General features: G+C 41.7%; 1 protein-coding gene across 11 annotated transcripts in view; it reads right to left on the minus strand.

The window, feature by feature from the left end:
* The window catches only part of CIITA (class II major histocompatibility complex transactivator), an 807875-nt gene that overhangs the window by 286052 nt on the left and 507523 nt on the right, over positions 1-14300 (minus strand). For 10 of the 11 annotated variants that reach the window (XM_069647820.1, XM_069647816.1, XM_069647817.1 and 7 more), the window contains 2 exons: positions 4348-4479; positions 2001-2132 (listed from right to left, as the gene is read on the minus strand). In XM_069647820.1, coding sequence (XP_069503921.1) covers positions 2001-2132; positions 4348-4479 — 264 coding nt within the window. The remainder of the gene's footprint in view (positions 1-2000; positions 2133-4347; positions 4480-14300) is intronic. The other variant, XM_069647823.1, reaches the window with a different exon arrangement.

Raw genomic sequence — 14300 nt, forward strand, 5'->3', positions numbered from 1 at the left:
TGGATATTGTATTTGGGAGATAGTCCATTTGGACTCAGTGTTTGTACCATAACATTGCCATTCCCAAATGTATACATATTCAAAAACACTTTTTCAATCAACAGTTAAGGTTCATCTCAAAACAATTTAAGGTCTACAAAGAGTGGGAATAACCTAGGTATACACTCACTCTATACCACTAGAAATTCAATCATACATCTGTGAAGTATAAACACTCATTCCATAGCACTACAAATCAACCGTAACAATTATTTCATTTCAACAATGTTATTGATGTAACCTGCTACAGTATACATGAAGGGAGTGTAAACGTTGGACGTGGAGTGAGAATTTATACTTCTCAGTTTTACGTTTGAAGTATAAAGATTGTCTCATTCATTTGGTCAACGGTCCAAGTTAACATTTTTATAATTTTTTTATTTACCAACATAAAACTAAGATTACAAAATTGAAATGAGTTGAAAATATTTTTCAAATAATAATCGTTGTGTAGGGTTAGAATAATATGACTGCCTATTTTTGGTGTAATAATATACCATAAAACAATATGGATTGTCCTTTCATAGTAAATATTAAGACACAGACTGGAGACTCCAATTATCAGAGATTTAGAAACAATAAACTATATTAACTAAGCCCGCCTATCATATCAATCAACATGTAAACATGGTATATGGTGGAAAAATGTGGTAAATACATATTAATTAGCAAGGGTCCTCTGGCACACCTCTGATTCACAATCTATATATGTATAACGCTAGGTATGTTTACGTACTCAGCTGATGCAATTTATCAGTGTTAAGTTGCCATTTGCTGGCCAAATGGCAAGGTGCACCTCTGTGTGCCCTTCCACTTCAACAACAGTTGTCATTTTAACAAACAGAATGAGCACAGTTCTATGCGGTCACGTTCACCTTCCACTATCACAAACTTTCAGAAGAATTTCAAGTTACTACTTTCCATCCCCACTTCTCTTCACACAGGGCACGGCAGTTTCCGGTGTCAATGCGCAGTTAATTAATGGCTGAATGTTTCAGTCTCTAAAGAGCGACACGCTACAGGACAAATGCCTCCTCACGAGCTAAAACTGAAAGTAGGTGCTGTAATTATCCTACTACGCAATGTTATGCCATCGCAAGCACTCTGCAATGGAAAATGGTTGACAATTACGCGTCTACAAAGACACATCATAGAGGCCTGTCTAATCAATGGATTAAACTTAGATATTGTACTTATACCGCACATACCTCACATTCCATCTGACACAAATATGCCTTTCAAATTCAAAAGAAGACATTTTCCAATATGTTTAGCTTTTTCAATGACCATTAAAAGTCACAGGGACCTATACCCCCTTCCTGGAAGCGATTGGTGGTCATTTTGATATTTAAGAAGGGGGACAGAAGTGACCCTATGAATAACATTTTTAAGATACGCTAGAATGGTGTATGTTATCCCGGAAACAGCCAGTGTATACATACAATTCATTTTTATATTTTTGTAATATGAATATGAAGTGATTTTGTATATAATTAAATACATTATTTTAACTATGTTTACAAGTGAATGTATTTGTCCCTCTAAAACTGTAAGAAAATCATGTATGCCTTTCACTAGCAGATGATGATGTTATAAGGTTGAGTCTGGGGCAAGTGAAGGCTAAGCACCCTTATAGATAGTGATAATCCCATGTGTTCCTCCTGTTATACAGAGTTATATAAAATCAAAATCAGAGAGCAAATCAGGCAGGAGAGTGTGAAAAAACATCTTGCTGAAAATGTACAAAGGGTCCACTGCAAGTGCCAAAATGTGTGCATTTAAATGGCAGAACATGTATATAAAGGTTGAGTGAGCAATGCAATCCAAGTGACAAAACACTTCAACACCTTGTTTACAGACAAAAGGCTCTAGGTCAGACATTTCTGAAATCTTTGTGTTCCTTTTAATCAAAGATGACTGCATTTACAGAAAAGATATTTATACCACACAAAGCAACTCACCGCTTCGGCCACATTGGCTCATGGAAGCTGGTTGTAGCATAATTGGCACATCGGCAGTTGACGGGGCAAAAGGGCTGCAAGATGTGCTTCTGTCAGGTGATGTGGGAATACTTCTGTGGGCAGAGCCCACTGCTGAGTAACACAAAAGAAGAGCTTCTTCACTATACAATCATTGATTTCACAGCAAACAAGTACAACATGCATTTTAAAGAAACAGAGTAGTGTGAATTACCACCCACATTCAGCTATGTGTAAAAGTTATCTTTTTATTTATTTAAGCATGTTACGGTTTACACAACAAAGTTTCATACACTCGTGCGCCACTTATAAATGCAATTAGTACAACAACAATAGACATATTTGTATAGTTACCCCTACCACAAGTCCTTTTTTTCCACGAATGTACTGCATTATCATCAGTAAAAACATTCATCAAATAATGTTAAAACATCCATCAGAAGGAAAGAGAAGAAGGATTGTGCTACATGTGTTACATGGCCTCATTAATCTCAATCAACTCTCAGGAACCAGATCTCATACAGTGCGCACTATTTTCCTAAAATAGCATCAGCATCCTTCAAAGCATTACGAATGTATATCCAAAAATACAAGCCAGAAGAGCTAGGGGAGTCTCTCCCCATTTCATACAACAGATACAAAATTTCTGACTTTGAAGCTTAGAGAGCAGATATACCTGTTTGCCCAAAAGTCTTATTTTTGAGTTTGTGGCCTCACATTCAATAAATGCAAAGTGCAAGGACTTGATTTCATACGATTCCTGACATAAGCTGCAATACCGATCAGACAGAGGTATTTTCCCGCCCCAAATAAATATTCCATCTCAATTTCATGAAGCAACATATAATACTTGTACAAGGAAAGAAAACTATGTAACATGGAGGATTCTGTCTGGTTGGGAAATTCTTTTAAGTACCCTCTCATCAATTTTTACCCAGCTAATCTATCTATGTATATGAAAGACTTAGGTATGTTTTCGTACTCAGCTGATGGAATTTATCAGTGTTAGGTTGCCCTCTGCTGGCAAAATAGCAAAGTGCACCTCGGTGTGCCCTTCCACTTCAACAACAGCTATCATTTTAACATCGTACTCAGCTGATGCAATATATTAGTGTTAGGTTGCCCTCTGCTGGCCAAATGGTAAAGTTCACCTCTGTGTGCCCTTCCACTTCAACAATAGCTGTCATTTTAACAAACAGAATGAGCATGGTTCTACGCAGTCACCTTGACCGCCCACTGTCGCAAACTTTCGGAAAAATTTCAAGTTACTACTTTCCATCCCCACTTCTCTTCACACAGGGCACGGCGGTTCCAGTGTCAATGTGCAGTTAATTAATGGCTCAATGTTTCAGTCTGTAAAGAGTGACACGCTCTAGGACGAATGCCTCCTCACAAGCTAAAACTGAAAGTAGGTGCTGTAATTATGCTACTACGCAATGTTATGCCATCGCAAGCACTCTGCAATGGAAAATGGTTGACAAGTACGCGTCTACAAATACACATCATAGAGGCCTGTCTAATCAATGGATTAAACTTAGATATTGTACTTATACCGCACATACCTCACATTGCATCTGACACAAATATGCCTTTCAAATTCAAAAGAAGACATTTTCCAATATGTTTAGCTTTTTCAATGACCATTAAAAGTCACAGGGACCTATGCCCCCTTCCTGGAAGCAATCGGTGGTCATTTTGATATTTAAAAAAGGGGACAGAAGTGACCCTATGAATTACCAACAGATATTGATCTTTAAGACACGCTAGAATGGCGTATGCTATGCCGGGAACAGCCAGTACATATGTACAATTCGTTTTTATATTTTTGTAATATGAATATGAAGTGATTTTGTATAGAATTAAATAAATTATTTTAACTATGTTTTCAAGTGAATGTATTTGTCCCTCTAAAACTGTAAGAAAATCATGTAAGCTTTCACTAGCAGATGATGATGTTATAAGGTTGAGCCTGGGGAAAGTGAAGGCTAAGCACCCTTATAGGTTATGCTAATCCCATGTGTTCCTCCTGTTATACAGAGTTATATAAAATAAAAAATCAGAGAGCAAATCAGGTAGCAGAGTGTGAAAAAAAACATCTTGTTGAAAATGTACAAAGGGTCCACTGTAAGTGCCAAAATGTGAGCATTTAAATGGCAGAACATGTATATAAAGGAATAGTGAGCAATGCAATCCAAGTGACAAAACACTTCAACACCTTGTTTACAGACAAAAGGCTCAAGGTCAGACATTTCTGAAATCTTTGTATTCCTTTTCATCAAAGATGACTGCATTTACAGAAAAGATATTTATACCACACAAAGAAACTCACTGGTTCGGCCACATTGGCTCATGGAAGCTGGTTGTGGCATAATTGGCACATCAGCAGTTGATGGGGCAAAAGGGCTGCAAGATGTGCTTCTGTCAGGTGATGTGGGAATACTTCTGTGGGCAGAGCCCACTGCTGAGTAACATAAAAGAAGAGCTGCTTTACTATACAATCATTGATCTCACAGCAAACAAGTACAACATGCATTTTAAAGAAACAGAGTAGTGTGAATTACCACCCACATTCTGCTATGTGTAAAAGTTATCTTCTTATTTATTTAAGCATGTTACGGTTTACACAAAAAAGTTTCATACACTCTTGTCGTCACTTATAAATGCAATTAGTACAACAGCAGTAGCACAAGTCCTATTTTTTCAAGAATGTACTGCATCATCATCAGTAAAACATGCATCAAATAATATTAAAACATCCATCAGAAGGAAAGAGAAGAAGGATTGTACTACATATGTTACATGGCCTCATTAATCTCACCCAACTGTCAGGAACCAGATCTCATACAGTGCCCACTATTTTCCTAAAATAGCATCAGCATCCTTCAAAGCATTAAGAACGTATATCCAAAAATGCAGGCCAGAAAGAGTTAGGAGAGTCTCTTCCCATGAACAGATCCAAAATTCCTGACTTTGAAGCTTAGAGACCAGATATACATATTTGCCCAAAAGCCTTATTTTTTGAGTTTGTGGCCTCACATTCAATAAATGCACAGTGCAAGAACTTGATTTTATACGATTCCTGACATAAGCTGCAATACCCATCAGACAGAGGTATTTTCCCACCCCAAATAAATATTCCATCTCAATTTCATGAAGCAACATCTAATACTTGTACAAGGAAAGAAAACTATGTAAAATGGAGGATTCTGTCTAGTTGGGAAATTCTTTAAGTACCCTGTCATAATTTTTTACCCAGCAGATCTATCAATGTATATAAAACACTTAGGTATGTTTCCATACTCAGCTGATTGAATTTATCAGTGTTTGGTTGCCCTCTGCTCGTAAAATGGCAAAGTGCACCTCTGTGTGCCCTTCCACTTCAACAATAGCTATCATTTGTTGGCTGTAGGATGAATGCCTCCTCGCAAGCTGAAACTAAAAGTAGGTTCTGTAATTATGCTACTACGCAGTCTTATGCCATCACGGGGTCTCTGCAATGGAACAAGATTGACAATTATGCATCTACAAAGACACATCATAGAGGCCCATGTAATCGATGGATTAAAATGAGATACTGTACTTATACCGCGCATACCTCTCATTCCATCTGATACAAATATGCCTTTCAAATTCGAAAGAAGACAGTTTCCTATATGTTTAGCCTTTTCAATGACCAATTCATATGTCACAATATTTAAGAAGGTGGACAGAAGTGACCCTAAAAATTAGCAACCAATATTGACCTATAAGATATGCTAGAATGGCATATGTTATTCCGGGAACAGCTAGTTTAAATAAAAACCTTTTGAGTTTACAGAATGTACATTGAGCTAAGACAACTGCAGTCAAGAACAAGCTATTTTACAAAAAATGTTAGTACAAAAATAAACAGTGGTTACATGGTGTAAATACGCACCCAAATATGTGCAATTTTAACACGAGACAGTTGATATATTTTAATTTTTACAAATTACTAAAAATCATTTGTATGTGCACAGTGATCTTTGAAACTACATGAATAAGGCTCAGGACAAATGGGTTTTACAAACAGTATGAGCACATACAACATGGCAGCAACATGGTGCCATTGTGCACACAATGAAGATTTTAGACTAAGTGACTTTTCAGTGTTCATTCATACTGAGTGCTATTACTCATGCGTTACTACACTCTTCTGCTCAGGAATAGTGCTGAAGGAGCCTTCACGATCCTGCCCTAACAAGGTGAGAATTGTAGCGTTGATTTAATCACTGTATACTAGGTTAACTAAATATAGAAATATATTCTTAATTGGCCACATAGCATGTGGCTATCTAAACGCACAGGCCTTTAAGTGTTATCTACCGCAATATACACCAATCAATTAAATGTGGGACTACATTTTTAACTGACCATATAACTTTCAGGTTGTGGATTCTGGGTTTCCCATACAGGGATTAATTGGAGAGACTGGTAATATAATGCAAGTAACGCAACTTGCAAATCAGGAATCAAAACAAAAGAGGCATGTTTTATCACTCAACAAACATCATAAGATTATCGATTGTTTAACGCCCACCAATAATGCTTAGAACTTAAGTATATGCTCCCTTTCCATAGGAACAACTTTATGAATAGACGAGTCAATGTTTGTAAAAACAATTAGAAGAACAGTAAAAGGAACTTATCCTAATAAGAAGTTAAACTTTACGCATTGAGGGTCATGTAGGGAAGTCATGGTATCACAAGTATTTACACTGACACAATGGATACAATTTGTAAAACCTTTATTGAAAATGTTGGGGTTGGAGAAACTCCTATGTTGCCCTATAACTAAGATGGGAGTAGTTTCGACCATCAAACTATAAACAAAAGAGTTCTAGTGAAGGCTGTCAAATCAAAATGGCCTATGCTAACAAAAACCTAATCCTGCCCTATCACTTGTACAAAAGTGTAAAAAGGAGAAATGTATGCAAAGAAAAAAATCAGTGTTCAAATGATAATATGGCTGAACCAGCTCTCCTCCCCACGTCAGGCCTCACGGGGTAAGGCGGTCCTTGTAGGCAGGATGACACACTCTGGCTCGGTTTCCAACACAGTGCACAGTTCAAATACAGTGGATCGAGGCTCGCCTGGCCTTCCACGTGAAAGTCTCTTTCTCTGACTTCAAAATGTATGTTTCAACCAAAATGTTCACAAAGGTCCCCCGCTGCTGGGCTCAGACCTTTCACCACACAGTTCTTGTAGGTTCCTCTCTGCTGGCCTCAGACCGCTCACGATAAAGTTCAACACAAAGTTGTAAGGGGGGCTCCCTTGCCCAAACTTAGTATACTTCGGGTCTCCCTCAATCGGGCTACGACCCCTTTTGGATGTTGAAGTCTTTTGAATGTGTGTGGATTTCTTACAGTCCAGCACAGGACCACTTCGATTTAACATTCACCATTTTACTTTCACTCTTGATGTTTTTTTGCCTTTTTGCTTCAAATAATGTACCTTTCAGGGAAACCTTCGAATGGGCTACTTCTTTTCACCGGACCACTCTATTACTTAGTATCGTTGATCTCGCAACTGCATTTTACTTTAAAATTAATTCACAGGTCTGTCTTTCTTTGCATCTCATCCACATCCGTGCAGCCTTCACTTGTGATATGATTTTGTCACTTAATTCAATTTAACACACACCAGTGTTTCAGGTTGCGTGCCAACTCACCGGCTGTGTGCGCTTCTTTCTTATTTTGTGGTTTCCAATTTTCGGGTCCAGGTTAGTACCACAGGCTTGGCCTCGCCTCCCCAACTCTGCCGTTCACCCGTGAGGGATGCTGGCATCCTTGAAACACAATGCAATCTTCATTTGTGGGATCTGCCCTTCTCCACGTGTCTTTCGCAGTCTGTCGGAGGCAATGACCTCCAGTAGGGAAGCCTTGGGGTTTTGGGCCTGCGGCTCTTGTCCCTTGGTCCGTTGCTCTGATCCAGTAGGTGTGCCTTCATCCTGGAAGGTATGCTCGTTCTCATGTTGCGCCTTGCTCAGAGTGTGTCTCTAGGAGTTGTCTTTTATTTGTGTGAGGAGAGCTAACTAGTATCAGGTGTATGCTCTCAAGGTAAATTGCCTGACTTTGCTTAACCTGATTAACGGTACATGTCCAGTACAATGTGAGATAGTCTGGTTTTTCTTAGTCACCCTCTTCCTTGGCCCAGTGTTTGTGTAAAAAGAGGGGCAGGGGGAGTTGGGACTACGGTAAATCCTAAAAAATAGGATGGGGTAGATGAACAAAAGAGGGGGGAATATCACGTCTCACCATCGGCTATCTCACCCCCACACCCTGAAGACCCCTCACCCAGATGATCCTCCCGCACTGGTCCACCCCCAGGGTCTGGATCCAAAGGCGATGGCCATGCCCGGCCACCTGAGAGAGAGAACCCTGGAGACTAGCGGGTGAGATACCCTCTGTCTTGACCACCCCAAAGATAGTGAAGAACGATGGGGTCGCGTACCCTTCTCTGGATCCACTACCCCCAGCTAGCAGGGCTTGTGTCGTCAGAACACTAGCTCAGAAATTGGCAAGAGGAACCCAGTAACTAAAGGAACGTCAGATATCACTGGATGACTGGGTCACAGCAGTCTGAGGTAAAGCAGCTGAGCCTTGAGTGACAAAAATACTCCATAAGCCAAGCAGCCATATGTTTATTCGGATCCATAAAAACAATAGAAAAACTAAATAATATTAAAATAGATTAGCGCAACAGCAGTGTTAAAATCATGAGAAAGATCAAAAAAAGAATGGGGAACAATGTCTTTGCTGAGTGTCCATAATACCCTTTCTACTTTTCCAAGCACGTCTAGGATATTGCACCATTGTCTATCCAGTCAGGTGGGAATCCACCCTCAATAAATAGCTAAGGGTCTGTCTATATTGCAGAAATCCTAAGCCTCCCTAAAGAGGAACAAGTGTTGTTGCTCTTACATGATCATATGAAGGCAAAAGAGGACAAGGAGTAAGTCCTCCATGAGCCCCTCGGCTCGTTAACAATATCTGAAAGGAATGAGTCATCTACGCAACATCAACAGACAGGCAGAGATGCAAACTCTTCATGTTTTTGTTCTCCTTCAATAACTACAAAGAGAGAGCAGACCAACAACACCCAGTAGACAGTGCTGTGTTCCTGTACACGACTTGTCATCTGAGCAGCAGGAAGAATGACTATATCGCGTGACTGATCTGCCTGCGTTGGCTGTGCCACAAGCGAAACAATCAGTATCAGTCAGCTAACCTCTGAAGGTGCCACCGCAGCACTGTATCAAGATATAACTAACGTGCAATACTGCACTTTCATCAGAGCCACAGCTAGAAGAACCAGTGGTACTTGAATATCAGGTTTCTCTATGGCACCAGGAGGAAGTAAGACAATGAAAACAATCTTTAGATTCACCAAGAAACGTAACATTTGCAGAAATGACTACTTGTTTTCTAAGAGAATCACTGGAAGAGATGGCCTCGAAAATGATGTGATATTATTTCTGGTTTAATTCAATCACAGGCGAGACACACTCATGTTCAGACATAGATCTTCACTGTACCCCTTGCAGATCATGTTGAATAAAACACCTGCATATAGGAGATCATACCCGCTGATTCCTACTGGTTTGCACTTATGATCAAGTGTCAAACATACACAGGTGGAGGCTCTGTGGATCTCTCAAATGGCAATCGCTTCTGCAAACTTGCTGATGACTTCACACTTTTAGTGAAAGTATTAGAACATTTCAAGTTAGAGAAGGAACATGAGCTCCTGTAAGCATGTTAGCAAAGCAAGCAATTCTGGAAGCAAACCGTAAAGCAATTACCAAAGAAAAGAAGCAGAGAAACCAGATATGGATGTAAATAAGTCCACATCCATGCAAGGAACAGGCACGATTTCTACTGAAAATAACTGCAGTTAAAGATTGTCAGCACTGTTATCAGTGGGAAAAAAAATGCAAAAAAAAACATTGGCATCCATCTAGGCAAACCTGAAGAGAACCGTGAAACAGCAAAACCACATGTATCACTTTTCCAACACTTACAAATCAACATCTGCTGACAGACAATCCGAAGGACAGCCCATCCAAAGGACCTTCGATCAACAAGCAACTGTCTAGTGACTTCCAATTACAGACACTCAAGAATCTACTGATTTGCTAGCCATTCAACTGGAGGCAGGCGGACGTGAGACTCCTAAGTGGGAGACTAACATAAGCAAGATTCTAATTGCATAATCCCAATTAAAGAACCTACATTTACCGCATTAATCACTTGATTACGGCTAGCCAACCAGAGATCACTTTAGACTTGAACAAGTGAAGGATAATCAGATATATGTTCTGTGGCAATTAGTTACAATGCAAGGACCATTTACATGTCTATCCACTGAAATTATAAATATTATGGGAAAACATGGGAACTAGAGAAAAAAAGTCTGAGAAAAAAGGGATATTGTGCCAGCTAAACATAGCTAAATTGTCAATTTCATTAAATAAATACTTATGATCTAGAGAACAGGCCAAATCTAAATCTTCAGACCATACATTTTGAATATGTGGATGCGAGAAAAAGATGCAGAAAAAGGTTGTTCATGTCCTCCTCATTGAGGTCTGCTTGCAGTGTCTCCCTGTGTGCTGCGGTTCTAAAAGTGGTTGTTTGGCAGCTCAGGTTTTTAAAGTGGCCTCAGTGGGCTAGGCTAGAGTTTTATAGGAAATGCTTGGGAAAAGTAATGAGGAGAATCTGAGGAAGTAATCTGTGCTGATGATGAACCCCTTTGAGTGAGTGAAGTGGATGTATGTCTGGTGGCAAAAGGTAAAGGTCTCCTTGAATGTGATCACAGGTGGTTGGGCCAATCTCATTCGAGGATGGCTGCCTAGAGGGCAGCAAATGAGACACACCTGGGCCTGGCATGATTACCATGACTCCTTGGAACTAACCATCCACTCTAAACAGCTTTCATCAAATCCTTTTTTAGCCCCTGTTTGCCAGCCCTGGTCCGTGCAAGGGAGTACTCTTCCCTTCCCCAGAGCAGGGACAGTCCCCATGGGAACCACCATCCTCACCCCAGAGACCTGCAGGATTATGAGGAGCGCAGCATCTGTAAATTGCTGTTAACAGGAGATGGGCTGCATCCTGAGTTCTTATCTTAGCAATAGACAAAGACCCCAAGCATGATTTAAATGGGGTCCCAACGGGGACCCTTCATTATTTATAAAAACAGATATTCTTTTTTGAAAAAAAAATGTCCTATCCAATTCTAATATTCCCCTTGCGTGAGTACCAACTAAATTGGGATCTGCGGCACCAGCCCACCCTTCCTTGGAGCGTTCTTGGGCTTCCCATAGGGTGAGTCTGATGAAACAGACCCCTTCCCTAACTCTAGCAACCATGGAGTGTGAGGCCAGAGGATGGCATCTGGGATGGTTCCATCTCCCTTGGCGGACTCAGGCAGGCCGCTGCATCCTCACACTGCCTGATGCCACGGCACCTCCCCTCTAACCCTTGTCTTATATTCCTAGGTTCTTATAATCCTACATCTACTTAACGGTCCTACTTAACATTCCCTCTATATAATTCCCCATTTGTTCATTAAATATATACATTAATACACATAAAGACAAACAACAACAAACTACATATAAACACATATATTACATTATGTCACAATGGGGGGTGACTACTGCAGTCAGTCACTCCCTTCACAGTACCTTTCAGGGCTGTCTGTGGTGGTCCTGGTGCTATCCCCTTCTATGGCTGCATGGATGGACTGACTGGGGATTTGGCCCCCTGCTGGATCTGGGGTGGGTGATCCATTCTCATCGCACAGCCCATGCTTCTACCTTGTTCTTGGGCGGCACCTGCATGTGTGGGGACACGCCCGCAGTGGTCTTCCATCTTCAGGGTGGCCATGTTAGCAAGGGGGGGCCACTTGTGCAAACCTGTACACCAGCGGCCTTGACTAATCTTTTGGGTGGTTTCCATAGGCTGTGGGCTCACTTGCGCTCACCACCCCACCCGCAGCGTGTTTTAAAATGTTTGGGGTAGCCCAGTTGGTATGGGGACAATCCGCAGCCCCACCCCTGCCCTCAGTGCCATCTTAAAGTCAGGCAGCGTCTCCATAGCAATTGGGATGCCTCAGTGGTCATCGTCGTGCCCGCGGCCTGTTGCTCTTCTTGGCCTGCCCCCTCTGCAATGTGTTGTAGATACGCAGGAGGCAGGCCATGCAGCCTTTTCTGGGCTGTTGCATCGTGGCAGCTTGGGACTTTTCTTCACCCGGCTGCCTGAAAGAGCTGCTCGGTACTCCCTACACCCCACTCTTCACAAAGCTTGGGTCTTACTACATCCCTCTATTCACACAGCTGTGGCTTTTGCTTCAATGCTCCACCCTCCTGGGCAGCCTAGTTTGGACCACCCCCCTCTTGTGGCTCAGACTGGGCTGTTCTTTTCTTCAGCCTGGGCAGCCCCTGCATACGCTGCCCTGGCCGTTAAGTCAGCTGGGCCTGACTGGCCTTGCCCCTGGCTGGGCCAACGTCGGCCTCGGCCCCATGAGCAGCCAGGCAGTTCCTACCACTGTGCCCAGCACCATGGTTATCATGGTGGAAGGGCTTCACCACACAGCCAGCGTCATTGTATTTCTTTCTTCTCCCTTTCTCTCTATCCTTTTTCTCCAACTGTCCTCAACTGTTTTTTTTTTAAATTCTGTCTGGACACTTTACTCCCCTAACTATCCCATTCTTGGGCAGGGGAGTTCTGTTCCTTTATTCTTTTATTTCTCTCTAACATTCGTTCCAGCGCATGTGTGCTGGATGGACCTATCCATTTGTTATATATACACACACGCACGGACGCACGCATGCACGCGCACACACACACACACACTCTCTCTCTCTCTCTCTCTCCCTCTCACTTTCTCTCACACTCTCTCTCACACTCTGGTTTATGTCCCTTTGGGGCCAAGCACGTAGCCCTTAATAGCCTGGGCCTTTTTGGGTCACAGGCTACATTACTCCCCCCCATACTTCGCCATTCACTCTAAACTGCATTTCATCAAGTCCTTAGGCTCAGGCAGGGCCTAGTTTCCATAACTGTTAAATTAAGGTCCTTGTCAAAAACTGCACCACTGAGGCCCATGGTAGAAGAGCTTTGGGGACAGTCTTGCATGTCGAATTGCGGTGGGAGTGCTGGCATTGTGACAGAGTCTTTTTCCAAGACACTATTCCCCCTCTGCGGCTCTCCAGATCAACTAGAGAAAGGAAAGGAAGCACCGCTCGAGCCTCCTATTTGATGAAAGGAGGCAAAATTTGACTTTAATCAGTAATGGTTGTAATTCAGTTAGAGTTAGTGATAGTTATATACTGTTTAGGTAGGCCTTTCGATTTTAGAGTAGGTTTCAGCTTTTATAGGAATTAAGAGATTCATTTTTGGAATGCTTGATGAATACAAAATATTAACTTGGACCCTGAAAGATTTCAGAGGTTAGAACATTCTTCCTGACAATTCCTCTGCGAAATCACTGACACTGACGGGGAGGACCTTGTCCAGGCAAAGACATTTTTAACGAGATGTTCTAGAGGATCATTTTAAAGGTTACATCTTGAGGGAGAAAGAACGTTCTTAAATGCTTTTGTTCTATCTTGTGTTTACCTGCAATCTCTGAAGGAACTGAAGAGTCAGGAGGTTTGGTATTTTGTCCCAGTCTCTTTTTCCCCTTGGCTTTAGACAATTGCAACAGTAAGTTAGAGCTGTGGCAGGTGTGACATTCTTGGAAATTTGAGTGATCAGGAACTCCTGTGGATTCAATCCAATCAGGACCTGAAAGTCCCCGTCCCAAGGATCTCCACATGCATGAAAATACGCCATTGTCAACATCTGTAACACCCACTGACTGTGACTCTTATCGCCCTCTGGCCATGTTAAATTATGACAGCAAGATTCTCACCACTATACTGGCCAGCAGACTCGCTAGGGTGGTAGGGTCCCTAATCCAGGAAGACCAGAATGGTTTTGTTCCAGGACGCAATACCACAGCCAACCTGAGAAGGCTTCAACACATTATGGCCGAAACCTATGAGAATGAAGAAGACCTAGCAGTACTATCACTCGATGCCATCAAGGTCTTTGATTCTATCTTCTGGGAGTGGCTCATCGAGGTGCTGAGGGGGTTCGGGATTGGCGAGGGCTTTGTCAGATGGATCACAGTACTCTATAATTCGCCTGTGGCAAGAGTAAAAACCGGCAGAACAGTGTCTGAATCTTGGAAAATACAAAGGGGCACCAGACAAGG

Source organism: Ambystoma mexicanum, chromosome 2q, assembly GCF_040938575.1.
Source record: "Ambystoma mexicanum isolate Mex_15411 chromosome 2q, UKY_AmexF1_1, whole genome shotgun sequence".
Classification (NCBI taxonomy): domain Eukaryota; kingdom Metazoa; phylum Chordata; class Amphibia; order Caudata; family Ambystomatidae; genus Ambystoma; species Ambystoma mexicanum.